General features: G+C 56.1%; 1 protein-coding gene across 7 annotated transcripts in view; it reads right to left on the bottom strand.

Moving 5' to 3' along the window:
• Window positions 1-19286, bottom strand: part of PALD1 (phosphatase domain containing paladin 1) — a 113692-nt gene that overhangs the window by 27815 nt on the left and 66591 nt on the right. For 6 of the 7 annotated variants that reach the window (XM_034662630.1, XM_034662629.1, XM_034662628.1 and 3 more), the window contains 2 exons: window positions 19128-19283; window positions 15382-17144 (listed from right to left, as the gene is read on the bottom strand). The exons of the other annotated variant lie outside the window; for it this stretch is intronic. In XM_034662630.1, the coding sequence (XP_034518521.1) occupies window positions 16992-17144; window positions 19128-19283 (309 nt within the window). In that variant the 3' untranslated portion in view covers window positions 15382-16991. Of the gene's footprint in view, window positions 1-15381; window positions 17145-19127; window positions 19284-19286 lie in introns of those variants that run through there. 7 annotated transcript variants of the gene reach the window in all.

The raw sequence follows: 19286 nt of genomic DNA, 5'->3' as shown, positions 1-19286 counted from the left end.
TCCGGTCTCAATCCCTCATTCCCCTACTGGTATTTTCTGGAATCACCCCCGACAAAAACTACCTGCTTGTGAACCCCTGCCTCAAGGTTTGCTTCTAGAAACACCAGCTAAGACACACATCTGACTATGTCATTGCTCTGCTTAAAACTCGTCACTGGTTCTTTGTGGCTCCCGGGATAAAGCTCAGACCCCTTAATGCGACCCACGTGCTGACGTCACTCTCAGCTCTGCCCCCCCCCCAAGCCCTGCCTCACAGAGCTTCCCTGCTCCTCCTAAGGCCACGATCTCTCTTGCCCTTCCCACATGCCGCCTCCTCTTTCTGCAGCTTTTCTCCACCACCCTAAGTCCTCCTCCACCTTCAGGCTTCAGCTTCCAAGACAGTTTCTTCCAGGAAGCCTTCCCTGGTTTCCAGGTCGAGGTCACAGCCCGCTGTCAGGCCAAGGGCCTCTCCTATCTTAGTCATCGTGAAATCAACAGTCCAGCCCCTGGCGTAAGTTGGCTGCTTGAAAAATACCGAATGGGTGACTAGAAGGGTATTGGGTAAATGAATGAATGGAACCCACCGAAGACTCTTCCAGCCTGTGCCTGAACTCTCCCACAGGCAGGGGGCTCATTACCTCTAGAGGTGTCAGGTGACACAGAAACCTGTCTTCCCAGAGCATGCAGCCTTACGAGTGGATCAGGGGCTCGGTATGTCTATATCTCTGGTCCTGTCTGCAACGTGGTTGGGCAGAAAGACCACTGGGCTGACTCCAGAGCCAGCCACGGCTGCCCCCCACACCTTCCTCTGGGAGGCTGCCACAGAGGGAGCACTCACGGCCGGGTGGGAGGGCTGGCTCAGCCACTGCCTCTCTGTCACTGACAATGAGAGCCTCTCGTGGACGGGGACGGATGGCTCTTCACTCTTACCTACCCAGGCTTCTCACTTCTCAAGGGCCCCAGGCACGACTGAGTCAGTTCCAGCTGGGGGCAGCTCTTCCTCTGGGCACAGCAGGTGCCCACTTGGCCTAGGCAAGTTGTGACCCCAGAAGGGCAGACCCACCCCCTTAACCTGCTCATGGGATCCCTCTCCACGCCCCCCACCCTGCTGCCTGATGAGGCTTCCGTAGCCTGAGAGGCAACACACGCGGGCAGGGCCAGACTGAGGGTCTGCCCAGCCTCGCACAGTGCAGGGCAGGGTGGGGAGCGGGTCTGCCGCAGCTCAGATTCTCACCACGTGGTTAGGGTTAGTGTCACACGCAAAAAGAGATCAACCCCCATCACAGGCAGGACCCTCGAGAGCAGCCAAGGACTGACATCCAAGCCAGGCCACAAATGAAATGATCCCGGCCGCACATTCACCCAGACTAGCCAGAGACATATCACATGAACCTTGATTTTGATCCAAGATTGAGTCTCAACCTCAGTTAGTTCTGTGTAGGACGCTGCAATCACGCAACACCCCTCCCCTGCGGACCTTGTGGTTCTCAGCTATAAAACAGGGGCTAGACGCTGATTTCTGCACAGCTTTCCAGCTGTGGGGGCTGGGCGCTGGCCCTCACTGGGCAGAGCCGGATGGCCCCAATACCCGCAGTGCCCCCCGGCGCACCCCCTGAACACCACTTCCCCCGTGCTGGGAAGAAGCCCGGCCCCGCTTGCCGTCCTCTTTCCAAAGGCCCGGACACACAGCCCGGCCGGCCAGACCCACAACAGCTGCTATTGTTTTGCGGGCTGTATTGGGATCTGTGTGCCCCGGGCTCCCACTGCACATCTGGGCTCACAGGGAGTCTGCACAGCAGCTGGTTCCCAGCTTCCTCTTAAAAGGATAGTGACGTCAGCTCGCTGGCAGGACACTGGCTTTTCCCCTGGGAAACCCAAACTCCCTGTGAGACTCAACAATCCTGCAATGAGGCTGACCGCCCCAAGCGGAACACATCTTTGCCGCCACCCCTGCCCCCCCCCACCGTCCCTATTCACAGAAATCCGCCCCTCTAGGACCGGGGACCTTTGCCCAGGGTCCCGCCGCCGCTGGCAGAGGCAGTGATGCAGCGGAAACATCGTACCCTCCACGCCTACCCCTCTCCCATGGGAAAGGGGGACTTGGTGTGATTCCATGCTGTAAAGCATTTTTCCACGCCGGAGGAATCGAGAGACTCACGGCCTTTCCTTGCCTCTCTCCTTCCATTCTTTCCCCCTCACCAACACCACACATGAAACGCTAGCAGACAACATTTCTGGAGCGCTTACTGTAGTGTTTGGAGGACCAGACGTGTGTTGGTGCATTTAATTTGCCCAGCAACCAAGAGGGGGATGGACTTATCCCCATCCTAGAAATGCTGTCTCCCAGAAAGTTGAGGGCCTTCCCCCACTTCGTTTCGAACCTTCTCCACTCGGGCCACCGTTGGGCTCCTGAGATGCCGAGAGCGCAGTTTGCACCGTCTCCCCCTCCTAGGCTTCAGGACTATCTCCACGGCTCAGAGTGGCTAAAGGGGACCCATTTTAGGGGGGTGCCTGCAGGAGGAGGAATCTCTCTATGCTGCCATTCACTCTCTAGAAATGTCTATAAAATATACATAGCATAATATTTATCACTTGAACCATTTGTAAGTGCATAGTTCAGTGGCTTCAAATACATTCCCAATGTTGCACAAGCCTCACCCCGATTTACGCTTGGAACTTTCCAATATCCCACAAAAACTCTGTGCCCAGTGAACAGTAACTCCCCCTCCGCCTGCACCACCTCCCAGCCTCTGTAACAACCCCTATTCTATTTTCTGTCTCTATGAATTTGCCTGTGCCTCGTACAAATGGGCTCCTACAGAGTTTGTCTTCTGTGCCTGGCTTCTCTCGCTAAGCACAGTGTTTCCAAGATCCAGCCACATTACAGCAGTCAGGACTCCGTTCCTTTTATAGCTGAATAATACTCCATCCTACACATGTATCACTTTGTTTATCCAGTCATCCATCCACAGACACCTGGGTTGTTTCCACTTTTTGACCATTGTGAACAACACTGCGATGAACACTTGGGTGCAAGTATCTGTTTGAGTTTGAGTCCCTGTTTTCATTTCTTTTGATATATACCGAGGAGTGGAATTGCTGGGTCATACCGTTGTTCTACGTTTAACCTTTTGAGAAACCACCAAATTGTTTCCACAGCCTGCCACTAGCTTCTCTGCCAGTCTCAGCCCTGACCTTCCTGGGTTCGAATCAGGACTTGAATACGGGTCCTGCTCAGCTGTCCAGCTACGGGGAGACCCACACTCAGGGCGGGACCATGGCCACTCCAGGCTTTCCCAGGTGCCAAGGGCCCAGCCCTGCCCCCCAACTCTGCCTTCCCCCTACGGAGCACGGGGTCCCACCAGGCAGGGGCAGGGGGAGAAAGCTGAACGGGTGGACACCTGTTCCTGGGTGGCGAGATTCTCTTGCCTAGCGTTCTGTCACTCTGTCTTCTACCTGGCTCCACAGCCCCTCGCACACTCCTGGCATATAGCAGGCACTCAATAAACACTGGTGAGTGAATACGTGTTGACGTGCCTCTCTGCCCCTAAAGGACTGTGAGCCAGGGGTGGCTGGGACAAGCACTGGAGCCTAGCTCCTGAGAAAGCAGGAAAAGAGCGCTGCGGCTGGGCTGGGCTGGAGGGAAAGCCATGCATTCGTTCCTCCGTCCTCACCTTCTGGGGCTTCCCCTTGTAGAGAAGCAGGCTCTCCGCTGCTCCACGGTGGCGTAGGGAGCTGATATATTTGGAGAAAGGGACCCACCTGAGCCAGCCGAGGTGCCCCTGGCCTCAGGTGCAGTGCATAAGAAACACAAATGCCTAGTAAATGTCAAGGTGAGGACGAGACTCCAGGGGTTTCTGTTTTTTACCTTCATCTACCACGTTTCAAGTGCCCGCTGTGAGGCAGGCCCTGTGTAAATATGCATTATTTTATCTTATTTTCCTAAGAGCCCCATTTCACACATAGGGAAACTGAGGCTAAGGAAGGTGTGGTGACTTGTCCACTATGCTGGCAAGGGTGAGATTCGAACCAGGAGCTGTGTGGCCAATGGTCCAGAGTATGTGTCCTGCAACTGCCCCAGGCCTCCCCTCCCAGTCTGCCTTCCCTGGGCATCAGCCCCTAGGCTGCCGCAGTGCCCATCCCCCTACATCTCTCCTTTCCTCCCATCGGGGGGACCTCTTTTTCCCCCTGGCTCCCCACCCCCTCCGCCCTGGTCCATTCTGCACCCCAAGGTTCTCCAAGACCTTGGCCACCCCCTCTGCTCTCCTTGGCATTTGGAGATGATTCCCACAGGCTGTATAGCGCTCTCCTGGGGCTAGAACTAGTTCCCTGCCCTGGGGCACTCACTGAGCCATACCCTGTGGCCCAGAAGAGGGTAGGGAGGGCTGGATTGGGAACTCCAGGAAGCGTGAAGGAAAAGCAGGGAGCCCGCATTTGCTGAGCAATTCTCTGGGTGGGGCACGGAGCCGGGCATGCGGACCCTCCTTCTCTCCGTCACTCGGACCTCCCCAGCCAGTAGGCAAGGACCCCGCAGGCAAGACAGGACGAGGGCTGGTTCGAAGCCTTGCAGACTGGCCCGGGAAGCCCACTCCCTTCCTTCCCCAGGGCCGCCCCCTCCCCCACAGGAGACTGTAAAGGGAGCAGCCAGTCACTGGAGGCAGCTCGGAGGAGAGCCCCGGGAACAGGACTCCGGCCTGGCCAGAACCCTCCTTCCCACCCCTGACAGAGCACACTGGGCAGAGAAGTAGAGAAGCCTGTGTTTAACTGGAGCCGGCAGTCTAAACATAAACATCTGTTTGTGATTTCAAAAGCAAAACAAAAATATGGTTTGCAGAACCAATTCACAGGCAAATGAGAAGGCAGGGAATTCTAGAACTTCGTTAAGAACCCAAAGTGCTTCCAAGTCATTTGGAAACCATTTAAACTGTGCAACTGTGCTGATTAAGCAAACCGTGCAAATTAGCTTATAAACTCTGAGTAACTCCTTGTGACTCCGAATCTGGTATCTCCTGGAGAAACAGGTGCTGTGGGGACCCCAGCCGGGCACACAGGGGCTTATCTTTGGCCAGCATCCCCAGCATATCTGAAACTAATACTAGGGCTTTCCCTGAGAAGGTTCAGTGATACAGACCATCCGGTCATTTTTTCCCCCTAATTAAGGCCTCCAACTATTTCTAAAAAACATTTATTGTCTTTGTCGTATCAACAAACTTGGGCAAGGGGTGCCTGGGTGGCACAGCGGTTGGGCGTCTGCCTTTGGCTCAGGGCGTGATCCCGGAGTCCTGGGATCGAGCCCCACATCAGGCTCCTCTGCTATGAGCCTGTTCTTCCTCTCCCACTCCCCCTGCTTGTGTTCCCTCTCTCACTGGCTGTCTCTATCTCTGTCGAATAAATAAATAAAATCTTTAAAAAAAAAACAAAAAAACCTGGGCAAAAGGGCCCTTATCAGTAGCATCGGGAGCAAAGAGCATTCCCCAAGCCCTCCCAGACCAGATGTGTGTGGTGGGCTCTGCCCTTACTTGCTAAGTGACCTTGAGCAACTGCCTCTCCAGCAAGTACCCAGCCCCTCATGCATCACCTGGCCGGGCTGATAGCTAAATTACACGTGTGCTTCTGCGGGAAAGGACCTCACGTGGGAGCAGCTGGAAACACGGCAGGCACAGCAGCATCGGAAAGGGGCCCTGCTCATGGGTGGGTGTCTGTCCTGCTGCTGATTCCACAGACAGCTGGGGAGTCCCGCCCGAGCTCAAAGAGGGTATCTGGGGCAGGGGAGCATTATCCACTCCATTTGAGATGCAGACACGGAGCTTGAGGCCGTTGGAGCCACGTATCAGGCACATGTCCCGTGCCTGATAGTGCCCGTTGGCTTAGGACTCACTCATGGAGACTCTGCCCACTTACGGAGACAAAAGGACCCAGGTCCGCAGCCTACGGCTCTCCCCTCCCCTCCCAGAGACCCACTCCCGGGGGGGGGGGGCAACTTTCCTCCTCAGCAAAGCTTCCCTAGAAAAATCTCTGTATGAAGCCAGGTCCTCCTGCCTGTCCTCAGCCAAGGAGAGAAGGGGCCCAGCGGGGGAGAATGCCGGCCAGGGCACTGACGCTGGCCTGATGGGGAATCCCAGGCAGGAGGGACAAGGGCCTGTCTGGAAGGCAGTAGCCTCATGCAGGAGGGAGGGAGGGACCCAGGCAAGCAGAAGGGGGGAGTCATCACGCATGGCCCACGCCTCCTCTACCTGGAGATTTCGTGGCTCCCCTCAGCCCCCTCCCGCACCAGGGTTTCCCTTCCAAGGGGGTGGAGGCAGCAGGTTGCTTCAGCCCCTCAGAGCCTGCATTCTCCAGACCCTCTCCCAAAACACTTGAGAAGAAATTGAGCCCGATGGACGAGGACATCACCTCCCACTGTGAAACTCGTAAACACACCTGTGTTCACGCCCAGCTGGAAAGCCCAGGAAAGAGTCACTGACACCCGCCGTGCTGGAAACACCACCCAGGACCCCAGCACAGCCCGTGCCCAGCCAGCCCCGGCAGGTGCCTTTCAGAACCGCCTGCAGCTTCTAGAACACAAGCTCTCTGCCCAGAAGGTGCAGAGCGAGGCTTCCAAAGGCAGGTCCACACTGACATTTTCCAGCAAGGACAAAGGAGCAAAATAAGGACAGGGACAGTGTGTTAAAGCCCCTTTATCGACTTGAAGACCTGTCACTACGCCCCACCCCAAGAATCTGCCCTTGGTTTGGGGGGTTAAAATGTCCTTTTATGATATGATAGTGTTGTGACAGTGGTTAATTTCTTTTTCATGGGTTTACTTTGCAAAATTTTGCATGCTAATACTCTTGAAAATTCTATTGTCTCCACAATTAAAACGTTGGGGAACCACTGGAAAGAACACAAAAGGGAGGCCCCCCCACACTTTTTGGGGTCACAGTTTTTGTGTTTGCTTTGAGAGCCTAGTGTAAACTCTGGATCCTTTCCTGAGAAAAGTGTGTAAACACACTCTTACATGCAACCTCAAGCCTTGGAAGCCCTGAAACTCTCCATGAAGGAGAAAGGAGGAAAGTGCCATCAGCACATGCCTGGTTAGGCACCCGCAGACTCAGGGAGGTTCTTAGGAAACGCGGTTTCTTTGGGGTCTCGGGCTGTGGGTTAGTGATTGATATCAATCTAGATGCCCCAGTGGATCTGGAAAGGAAGGGGAAAGAGCGAGCCCTGGGCAGGGAGACAGCATGCTGGCTCTGCCCTTGGCTCCCTGCGTGACCTTGGCCGAGGCATTGCCCCTCCAGCTGCAGAGCCCCCATCTGCTACGTGAAGGGTCTGTGGAGAAGTGCGTGCTGACCTCAGAGACCATATTCCAGGAGTGAAGGGATGTCCAGGAGTAAGTTCCAAGAGTCAGAAAATATTCACCAAAGTCTCATTCATTCATTCTTTCAAAAAGAGGAGTTATTCTACCTGCGACTTGCCAGGGCCTGGGATATTTGGAAACGCATCGGCCACGGTCCGCAGCCCCAGCTCGCCTCCCATCGGTGGAGGAGGCAGCGTCCGCCGTTACCAGCAGGCACTCTGAGGGCAGCGTGATGACCTGTGTGCCAGCTCCCTCTGGGATGCACGTGGAGCCTTGGACAAATGACGAAACCTCTCTCAGTCTGCAAAATAAAGACGGAAACCCCTGCCTCGCCTGACCTGTGAGGCTTTGGTGAAAGAAGGTGCGCAGCGCCCTGGTCCGATGTGCGGAAACCACCACGGACATTCCATCATCAGTGACCATCCCCGTCCACCTTCCCTCACGAACACCAAACCCTCTGTGAAGGCCTGACGCATCAGACATTTACGGTCACCTTCCGTGTGCCGAGCCCTTCCAGACCCCGGAGACAAGAGCCCAAGCCTACGCGGCCCTGCCCTTAAGCAGCGGGCGCATTAGCGGAGGAGAGAGACCAGGGAACACCCAGGAGTGCACAAGTGCGTTTGAGAAGTGGGCCCGGGGAAACATGGGTGTTCTCCAGACAGTTCTTTCACCTTTCCTGGAGGTTTGGATTTGCCATAATGAAACATCGGGGGAAACGTGGGCTCGAGAAGCCAGCACCCTTTCTGCAGGTGCCCGCGGACGCTGGCGATGCCGTGTGACAGAGACCCAAAGCAAGCTGCCCGTGGAGGCGACACGAGGCGCCCTGGGCCGAGGGAAGGGCAGAGGCGAATTCTGGAGGTGGGAACGAGCACGGAGTCACTAGACCCAAGAGTGCTTGGTGTCCTCCTTTGTGGAACGCGGAGCTACCGGAGGGATGGCGTCCACGTGGGGCCTGGAAGAGGGCTGAGCTGGCTATTCTCTGCTCCTCTCTCTCCCCACTCCCCATCTCTGGCCCCTGGCCCCCAGACCATGGTGCTGGGACCTCTTCCAGTCAAAGGGAGGCACTGACAGATCCGCGGATGACAGGAGAGAGAGGTCGGGCCTCTCCCCGCCCCCACCAGCCCTATGCTCCGTGACATTGTTCGGGCCGTGGTTGCTCCCCCCACACCTCAGTTCCTGGCAAATGGTCCCCAGCATCCCCTGAAGCTATGTGTAGCAGCCTCAGGGAATGCCATGCTGCCCCTTGCTCCTTCGGGTCCAGGGGTGGTTACCACTGGCCCCGGTACTAGCTCCTGGGCGCCTCACCAGTCCTAGCTGGTCCCCTTCACCCCGCTCACACCTCTGCAAATGGTCCTTGCATTCAGTTATCACAATCAAAGCTAAGGCAGCCGTTCATTCTCTGCCGGGGCACTAACTGCCACAGGGCCCGGCACATAGCATAACTTATTCATATTTAAAAATTAAGATTAAGGGAGCCTGAGTGGCTCAGTCAGTTGAGCATCTGCCTTTGGCTCAGGTCATGATCCCAGGGTGCTGGGATGGAGTCCCACATGGGGCTCCTTGCTCAGTGGGGAGCCTGCTTCTCCCTCTGCCCCTCCCCCTGCTGGTGCTTTCCCTCACTCTTTCTCAAATAAATTTTTAAAAATCTTAAAAATTAAGATTAAAGATATGCTCTGATTTCCCTTTTTCAACCCAAAGTCCTTAAATATCATAAAAAGTGTACAGCTTTAAAATTCTATGCCAGTTCTGGAGTAAGAAGAGGTCAGAAACCTTGCTGAGTCCCTGAAAGACAGAAGACCAGGGGGATGGGTCGCGCAAGGGGGATGGCAGCCCACAAGCCGTGCCGGTAAACGCCTCTGTGAGAGGAGGAACCCGCTATAAGGAAGCTTCTGGCTCAGAGATGCCAAGCCGGGGAGCAGGATGAAGCCTGGGCCCCCCTCGTGGCATGGCTTGGAACATTCCAGCAGAGGCAGCTGGAGAGTCTGACTCTCCCTGGGCCCCCTAAGTAGCCTGGGTCAAGTCAAGGTAGCAGTGGAGGGTGCCCCAGAGAGTAGCAGGGAGTGGGGCCCTTCGGGCCGCACCGTGTGGCAGATATGCACCCCGGCCAAAAGGGCAGCCACTGGCCCACACGGGCCCCTGCACATCCCACCCTTCCCCTGGAGCTGCCAGCTCAGGCTGTACCCAGTAGGCACAGATCTTACCAACAGGATAGTCTGAAATCTCAAGACAAAGATGAGCGCACAGCCAAAATTCGCCAACCACGGAGGAACACCAGCAACACAGAAGACGAGCACCCCAGTCCCTCAAGCACGAACGTCCAAGGAGACAGCGCTAACCAAACCAGCCCTCGCAGAAGAGCTTCAAAGAGATGAGGCTTCTTCAACCCAAAACAGAATGAACTGGAAATCTGACATATGTAAAATGTGCCTGGGGGGGGGTGGAACAGATCCACTACATACTTATCAGAACAGCTAAAGTTATAGACTGATGATACCAAGTGTTGGTAAAGATGTGGAGGCCCTGGAACCCTCACACCGTTTGGAAAACAGCTTGGCAATTTCTTAAAAAGTTCCACACACACCTAGCATATAAGTCACTCTCCTCCTAGGTATCTAGCAAGAGAAATGAAAGCATATGCCCAGGGGCCCCTGGTGGCTCAGTCGGTTAAGTATCTGCCTTCGGCTCAGGTCGTGATCTCGGGGTCCTGGGATCCAGCCCGGAGTCAGGCTCCCTGCTCAACCCCCCTGCCCCTTCCCCAACTCGCGCTCTCTCCCACTCTCTCAAATAAATACATATTTTAAAAATAAATAAATAGAACAAAATAAAATAGTTATAAGACCAGACAGACTGAGTGAAAGAATTGGTCATGTATTTATCTACCTAAGAATTAAACAGATTGTATTAAACATTTATGCCTGTTAATTTAAGAAAGACAACCCAGTAGAAAAACAAACCCATAAGAGACTAAATCCAAAGGGCCCATAAACATATGAAAAGATGTTCCATTTCAGTAGTAATTGGAAAAGTCATATTAAGATAAAAGTAAGGGGCGCCTGGGTGGCACAGTCGTTAAGCGTCTGCCTTCGGCTCAGGGCGTGATCCCGGCGTTATGGGATTGAGCCCCACATCAGGCTCCTCCGCTGGGAGCCTGCTTCTTCCTCTCCCACTCCCCCTGCTTGTGTTCCCTCTCTCACTGGCTGTCTGTCAAATAAATAAATAAAACCTTTTTTTAAAAAAAAAAAAAAGTAAGACTACTTTTTTTTCTTCATCAGATTGGCAAAAGTTAAAAAGACTGGTGACCTCAAATGTCAGGGTGGGAAGGGGGAAGTGGGTATTGTTATAAACCGTTGGTGTTTAATTCAGTCCAGAAGATGGCCTCACTTAGTTCAAAGAAAGAATGACAAGAATGATAATTACTTTGGGAGAGGGTAGATATGCAGTCCCATAGGCTTTGTGCATGGGTGATGTAAGCAGGCGGTAGGAAAAGGAAAGAATCTACTAAGAGGAGGTATGAAGTCAAACTTAAAAAGGCCCAGGTCTTAGTAAATCTGTCATATGACTCATAGGAAACAAGCATTTCTTGTGGGTGTTGAGGGGAACCTCTTGAAAGCACATAGGGGTTTGAAGAGCATCGAGTCCGAGAACCACAAGACTTTGAGGGAGGGTTTTTCAAAGAAATCGTTCTGTCCCCCTCAACCCCTCCACCACCCAACCACAAAGAGCGAAGGCACTCTTCCCGAAGGATTCCAATTCTTGAAAATGTCAAAGAGGATCCCGATATTTCTGGCTCCTACACCCGCCTCCGAAATGAGCAAGGGCCTGGAATCAGACACTCTCCAGGCCTCAGTGTCCCGATCTATAAAATGGGGGGCATAATACTACCTTGTGGTATTGTCGGAGTGTTGATTGAGATGAGGACTCTAAACAAAGCCAGGTACAGAGGCTGACAAAGTACTTTCATACAGAACGTAACAAAATAAACACAGGTCACTGATCTGAGAACCGCTTGGCTGTAGTGTGGACTGAGGGCATAGAAGGATGGAGAGGACAGGTTCTAAGGAAACGTGTGTCTGATGACATTTTAAAGCTAAAAATAATGCAACACACATGGGAAAGCAAGCATTACCATCTTCACAAATCAAGAAGGAAAAGACAAACGTCCCAAAGAAAAAGTCAGCAAAGGACACACAGACAATTCCTAAAAGACAAAATACAAATGGCCAATAAACATGAAATAAAGTTCAACCTTACTAACAATTTCAAAGAAATACAAAATTAAACAAGTAGGAGATCCTATTTTGAGCCACGAAATGGCATGAGCTTCTTAAAAACGGAGCAGGCAGCGCCGGCAAGGGCAGGCAAGAGCATGCTCACGGACTGCTCTTCGGGACTGCAGGGAGGACCCTTCTAGAGCACGAATTGGAGGTGCAGCTCAAAACCCTTGAAAATGGGCGTGCCCTTTATTTAGAAATTAATCAGAGGTTTGCACTGCCATATGCACACTTGGGGGTATCCACTCCTTCTGTCCTCCTGTCTTCTCCACCCCTCTATCCACAGGGAACACAGAACAACAGTGCCCTGGCCACAGTCCACAGGACCAGCGGCCCCTCCCTTGAGATGGGAGGGCAGGGCAATAAAAAACAGATGAAGTTGGAGACAGGGGGTCATGTCCCCCCGAGCAGTGCCAGAGAAGGTTGACCTTCCCCAGGAAGCAGGACAAAGTCGCTGCTCAGAGAGCCCAAGACAAGAGTGAGGGGGTGTCATTCAGGTCCTCAGAGTGACGGACACCAAGATGGGATTAGATGTATGAGAGATGTATTTGGGGAACCCCCCGTGAAGGATGCAGGGGGAGGCGACAGAAGGCAGGGAGGGCCTTCAGAACATGATGCAGGTCTGATAGTTGGGGAAAGACAGAGAGAAGGAAGGGCCCCCCACGGCCATGTGTCTTGAGGAGCTCTGGGGCCGAGCACAGGGGGAAGAACCAAGGTAGGTGGTCAGCTGGGAGAGACACTGCAATGGGCAGGAACTGCCCAGCTCTGGTGGCCCCTGGAGCTTCCTGTCCCAACGCAGCTCTCTCCTGGGCCACGCAGAGGCAGGGAAATTTTCTGGAAGCCGGGTTGTCTGCCCTAAGCCAACTGCAACAAACTTAAACGCTCTCGTCGGCTCCCCCAGGGCTCCCCCGCTGCGGGCTTCCTCTGGGACACCACCAAGTCAGCCCTTCCCAAGGCTTCTCCCTGGCCTGCCACCCACCACCCCTCACGCCAGGCTGCCCCGCACCTGCACTGGTCGTCAGAGAAGTCAGCATGGCTTTCCTAAGAGCTGCATGAGACGCTGAGCAGTGCCTTCGTCCCCTCATACCGGCTCCTCCAAGAGGGAAGGGGACTCGGATGGAGCCCTTCCTCCCGGACAGCTGGAGGCACCCACTGGCCTCCGACTCCCCGCCATTACTGGCCTCCGACTCCCCGCCATTACTTGCCTACTGGCTCAAGCTTCCCTGACTTTCAGGGAGCCTCCTCATGTCCCTGTCACTACTTTGGTGACACCCCAGCTAGACCCCTTGGCTCCAGATCTTAGAATAACCAACTCATGAGAACAAAGACGATTCCTGCAGGAATTCCTGCCGAGTATAAGGCACGGCCCTGGGCACCCTACATTAGCTTTGACCTTGCCCTACAGAATAAGTATTTTAATCTCCTTTACAGTTGAGGAACTGGAGACTCAGAGAGACAAGGTGAGTCACCCACGATCTCCACGGCCAGGGTACGCATGCTGAAACCATGCTTGCTGCCGGAGCAGAGAGGGTGTGTGTCTCAGCTGTGGCCACACAAACGGGCAGGGAATGCCACAGCCAGGGACAGCATAGCCAGGAGAAAGGCCCAACTGTCCTGGGCTGCTCTAGGGACACGGGTGCCTCCTCTAGCCAGAGGATGAGAGTGGGGGTGGGAGCTGGGGGGATGAAGATACTGGTTGAATTTTCATAACGAGCTGCTGATCATGCCTTGCTTATGGGAATAAAAGATAAATAGCCTTCTGTAAGGTAAAACCAAGGTACAGATCTAACCGTGCTGACTGTGCAAGGGAAGCTGGGGGTCCCAGGACTGGACGCAGCAGGGAAGATCTGTCAGGCAACATCTGGGCGGGCACTCCAGTTTTCCAGCTCATCCTAAACTGGCTCTTGGGATGAGCAAAGAAGCCAAAGCCCCTCTGGGGGTCCCTCTTCCGCAGAATAGGGCCAATTCCTGGAGTCTGGTCAAGGCTGGGAGGGTGAGTGGGGTCAGGAAGAACTCAGATCATTTGAAGCCTGGGAGTCTTATGGTGAGGTGGCCTGACTCCAGGCCCAGCATGTCCCCGGGCTCCATGCCCCCAGGGTCCATGCCCTCAGTGATTCCTTCTTCTAGAAGCTCTGTCAGAAAGGAGCAATGGAGGCCCCTCCGGGCTGAACTCTGGACCTTGTACCTGACCTCGCTGGTTCTGTCTACGGGCAGCCCGCGGCATCCCCGTTCTCGCCATACCCAGTGTGAATGACTCGTTCACTCTTCCCCGAAATACCACAGGCTCTAGAAGGTGGGGCTGTCCCTGTCACAGCCCCGTGTGTGACTACTGAATCACTGCCCACAGCCCACACACAGGCATCTCCAGCTTCCACACCCACCCTTGTATACAGAAGCCTGCCTGTGCTCATTAGCACCCACGCATACACCCCGAAGGCAGCCAGGGTCCCAGCGCAGGCCCGTCTGGTCTGAGCACGGGGGCAAACTGCTGTGGCAGGACCCCCAGAAGACCCAGAAGCCTTTAGGACAGAACGCAGGGTAAGAGAGTGGGAGCCAGGCATACCGAGGCTGCTGGCTGAAGTGCCTGGCCCTTGGTGGGGGGGGGGCAGTGGGAGGACAGGGTGGCAGCTCAACTGAGTGACCTCAACGGGCTCCTCGACTGTAAGGAAACGCAGACCCGAGGCCCTGTCCCAAATGACACCTCCCTGCCTGGGCACCTGAGCGGGGGAGAGCCTCCATGATGTCTGAAGTTCTGGAAGGTGCGGGGAAGCCCCCACATTGATGACCAGACATGGATAAGTGAGGGACTACTCCTGAGCACCACAAAAGGCCTGGCAGAGACAGTCTGCAAAGTTGGCTAAAACTGACCGCATGCTTCCAGCGCACCAGGGGCTGTTCTGTTTGAAGGTTTCCCGTGTCTTCCCTCATTGAACAGTCTTGAGACGCCCTGCACCAGAAGGCACGTAACTGCCAGATGGCCTCCCACAGGCCGGCCAGGCCCAGGGAGCCTGAGGGGACACCCCCGGGGACACACCATCCAGCCCCTCTTACCCCAGGCCGAGACATGCCCACACACATGCGCGTGCACACACACACACACCATGCAGGTGTCTACACTGACATTCAGAAGCCACACGGGGCAGCCTTGGACTCTGCCGCGCTGGGAGATAACCCAGAAGGCCCTCCCTCCCAGGCTGGGAAGATCACCACCCCTAGCCTATGGAGCTCTGGGTTCCATTCTGACCACCCCCAGCTGACCTCAGAAATACAACCCAGAGGGTCTCATTCCCCTAATGCTGGGAGGGCGTGGGGAGGAGCCTGGGGTCTATGCCCTCTGCCTCACTCTCCTCACTACTTTGCACGCCAGCCTCTCAATGTCATTGTGTCCAAGTATTTGGGGGCCGGAAGGGGCCAAGCAAATCCCGCAGGAGTGAGAGGAGGGAGTAGAGGCTGAGGTCCGCCCTCCGTCATAGCCCCTGAGATTCCATTTTGCTCCATGTCCCTGAACACAACAGTCCTTCACACTTTAGCATGAATTCACCTATTATGTGGCTTTCTTCAAGGAGGGGCTCAGCATGACAGCCCTGGGCACCCAGAATGAGACGGCCATGCATGAAGGATGTGAGGGAAGGAGGAGAGGGATGTCTGGAAAAACCTACCTTCTCTGAGAATTGGTGCTTTCAACTCCCCTTACCCACCCACCATTACTCTGAAGGAGCCAGGACCACAGCTCCCATCAGTTCTAGAACAATACAGACAACAGCAGGCAGACACACTTCACATTTAGCCATTTTTAATTCAAAAGCTCTGTACAAAAAAAAAAAAAGAAAATCACAAATGAGTCCTCACAACACCCCTGTGAGGTAGGTAGGCAAGTATTATTCTCCCATTTTACAAATGGGGAAACTGAGGCAGAGAGGCGAAGTGACCGGCCCATGGTCCCAGCACAGCTGAAAGTCGGGCCAACTGTGAAAACACAGAGGATCCCTCCCAGTTCAGCCTGATCTGTGACCCCTCATCTAGACCTTGTCTGCAAAGAAATGAAAACTTTTTAACACATGCAAAAATAAAAATAAAAACAAATCCAAAAACGTAGTGAACAGACATACAGTAGTTCTGCAGAAGATTTCAGCCAAGATGGCCAAACATTTTCCACTACTAGGTAGATGTGAGCAACTCTGGCCTCTTCTCCCATGACCAGAGACGGGTCCACTGTTTTTCTGCACAAGTGCATGTGTCCAGCCAGGGAGGGCTCCCAGGCCGCCACGAGCCAGGTCCAGGGGGCAGCCTCTGTACCGGCCAGCCCCGAGGCTTTGGTGGACAGGGGTCCCTAGAGAAAGAGCCACACGACTCACCTCCACAGGGCCGACCACTCCCCGCAGCTTTCCCACTGTGGGGACAGAGCTGCTCCCGAGGCCTCCCACTCGATAACCCTCGGCCCTCTGCTCCCTCTGAAGGGAAGCTCAGGTGTCCTCAGCCAGGATGGCCTAGAACTCCCTTTAACCCACTCGCATGCTCTGCTCTTCACTCAGGGTCGCCCAGCCGTCCTCAGGGCTCCTGCTGCAACGGACGGGGACCTGGGGCCATCCAGGAGGCCAGGGCAGGGAAGAAGTATAGAAGGAGCCGCTGCTGGGAGCCTGGGCTTCCTCAGCACTGCCTGCCCTGGCTCCCTGGGAAATGGAGCAGGCCTCTTCCATAGGGCTGCAACCACCTTCTAGAAGCTCCTTCCTCCTGAGAGGGACCCCTCCCTTCTACTCCTCTGGGACCTCTGCAGTCCCACCAGCCCCAGGGAAGGGGGAGAGGAAAGGAAGGAGAGGCAGAGCCTCCACCAGACCCAGCAGGCCATGCACTTGTTCTTCTTGGGGTCTCCAGGTTGGAGACGGGGCATGAGAGGCAAAGGAACTGGGTGAAGCTGCCGTTGAGGCGACAAATCCACAAGAGCCCTGTCCTCTTCCCAGGGGCCGGGGGCAGCAAAAGGGGAAAGGCCAAGCGGGGAGGGGAGTAAGAGAAAGCAAGAGAGGGAAACCAGCTCTGCACCCAGGCTGTCGGGACCACTGTGAGGTGGGAGAGGATGGCGCGCACTGGCCGTGGCCGGTAGCTTTGCTTGGCCGCTTGGGGGCTGAGCTCCTGGGAAGCCGTCTGCAGTCTGCAAGGCACACACAGGGCCTTCCTAGAGGTCTAGAGGCACCTAGAGGTGCCTGTCGTTCATAAGTATAGCTGTGCACTACTTGTCCTATAAAAAGCTCTTTTTTAAAAAGGGTCCCAACCCCGCCCCAGTCTCTCTGGGAAACTGGGGCATGGGCTCCTCGGGACCACTCCTGGCGAAGAGCACCTGGAGAACCCCCAGCCTGCATGGGGCCCCGTAGGAGGGGGCGGACAGGGAAGGGGTGTGGGGGGAGCACATCCTACAGGAAGTCCCCAGCGGCGGAGGGCTCGGGGCAGCGGCTCTGCTCCTGCCACCGGCAGCGCAGCCTGGAGAAGGGCTGGTCCTGCCCGCTCTCGAGCTCGGGGAAGCCCAGCTGGTTGAGGATCTCATAGACTCCGGCCTTCGACGCCACCTGGGGAAGACAGCGGAGCTGGGGGCAGTAGTCCCAAGGAGGGAGGGTGTCATCAGGTCGCCCCGCCCCCCTCCCCTCAGCCGGGCTCCAGCACACACAGTGGGCCTGGCGCCCGGCACTGCCCTCCACTGGCTCAGCAGCCTCAGCAAGTCTGCGCTTTCACCACCACGAGCTTCAGCGTCCTTATCCCGGGGACACAGTCTCTACCTCCCAGGACGATGCCGGGGGGTTCCAGAAGCACACAGAGCACCCAGCAGATAGTAAGGAAGAGGACCGCGGCACAGGAAGTCAAGTACCCCGGGGCCCATGCAGCCCTGATGCTCCCACTGAGACTCTTGGGGTCACGGGCCAGGCAGCTCTGGGCCTTATAGCCGGAGCCCCACGGAGGGCTAGAGAAGGCAGTGTGGGTGCGGGAGCCAGCGAGAGCCCTGTGGCTATGGGTTCCGGCCGTGGACCAGGCAGGCCTACCACAGGCCTCCCTCAGGCGGGCAGGCAGGGGCCTCCCTGGACATGCTCCACGCAGACCTGTGGCCCAGGGGCCCAGGGCCTGGGAGACACCGCCCATTCAACAACCAGGTCCCTTCTTTCCCCCTATCCTAGGAGATGGGGAGGATGCAGGCTCCTCTCAGACCAGAGGTCCTGAGGCAACCTTCACCTCCACCCTCCATGCTTCCCCAGGAGGGAGGGACCGAGGGCCCCTGAGGCTGGAGCCCACACTCCTGACTGGACCAGCTCTCTCCTTCCTTGACAACCTCCAACACGCACCACCTAGGTTCAGCTCGGGAGGGGATCAAGCTCCAGCCCAGCCCCTGGTTCCCCCAATGTCCACTCTCCAAGCAGAACCCAAGTGTCCTAGGTCGCTCATGACCTCCATCCCACCCAGGGGTCTAAAGAGGAAGCCAAGCCTAAGCCTGCTCAAGAGGATGGCCCCAATGTGGCCTTGGGTCCCCTGACTCAACACTCATCCTCGCAAGGACCGCCCTTAAGGCTGTCTTCAGCACAAGCACCCAGCAGCCACAAGGCTCTGCAGCGGCCCCCCCTGCCTCTACTCCCTGGCAGCTCTGACCCCACCTGCACACCTGCCCTTCCTGCACCCACTCTGGCTGGGGTCACCAGTCCCACTCTCCAGCCCACCTGACCCATGGGAGCTAAGTCCAGCCTCGAGTCCAGATGAGAACCGTCAGGACAGGCTGGCAAGGCCAGGAAAGGCCAGTATCCCAGTGGAGGGGTAATCACAGGCCACGTTGCCAAGGGGCGAAGGCCTCTTTCCTGACCTAGAGGTGCCAAGGCAGCAGCTCTGCTCTTCCCCTAAAACCAGCCAAGCTGGAGGAAGAACTAGAGGAACCAGGAGGCCAAGAAGAGACAAGGACAGTGGAGGGGGAGTGAGAGGGCGGCATCTCAGGCCAGACATGGTGAGCTCTGGAGCCAACCACCCAGCTTCGCGGCTGACCGTGAACAAGTTCTCCCCGGCGGGAGAGTAACAGCCATCACGTATGGCAGACCAGACCCACGGCCCAGCACACGACACCGGGTGTATCTCGTGGATCCCCACCACGACGTTCTCAGGTGCAGGGACGGCGTCAAGACGATCTCCGCCGTCATGCTGAGGACAGCTAGAGGGAAGGGTCCACCTGTCCCAGGTCATGGCTGGAAGGTGGCAGGGGCCAGGCCACCACGCTGTCTTGCTCCACACGGGCACAGGGGAGGGCCGAACATGAGCATGGGCACAAAGCATCCAGGTCGGCTCAGCCCTGGGGATGCCCAGAGCAGGGCCTGGCCTGGCACACGGCCCTGCGCTGCTCCCCGCACCCCTCCTGTCCCTTCTCATTGATTCACGCCTCCAACTTCTCCCAGCGGCCGCCCACGTGCAGACGCCAGACAGGACACCCAGCACGGAACGAGACACAATCCCGTTCGTGGAAGCTTCCCGTAGAGCCACACGACAGCCCTGCCCACGGGGGAGCCGCGCGGGGCGCCTCTCACCTGCCGCATCCACGAGCTGAAGGGCCGCTGCCAGGCCTCAGCCCGCTGCAGGTGGAGGTAGGCGTTGAAGAGCACCAGGTACACATAACGCTCCAGGTACTGCAGGCTCCGCAGCCGCAGCCTCGCCGCCTCCTGCTCCCGTTTGGCCGCTTTCGCCTG

The sequence above is a fragment of the Ailuropoda melanoleuca genome, chromosome 6 (genome assembly GCF_002007445.2).
Source record: "Ailuropoda melanoleuca isolate Jingjing chromosome 6, ASM200744v2, whole genome shotgun sequence".
NCBI classification, from domain to species: Eukaryota; Metazoa; Chordata; class Mammalia; order Carnivora; family Ursidae; genus Ailuropoda; species Ailuropoda melanoleuca.
Note: the sequence above shows the minus strand (reverse complement) of the source record. Positions and strands in the feature narration are given on the sequence as shown.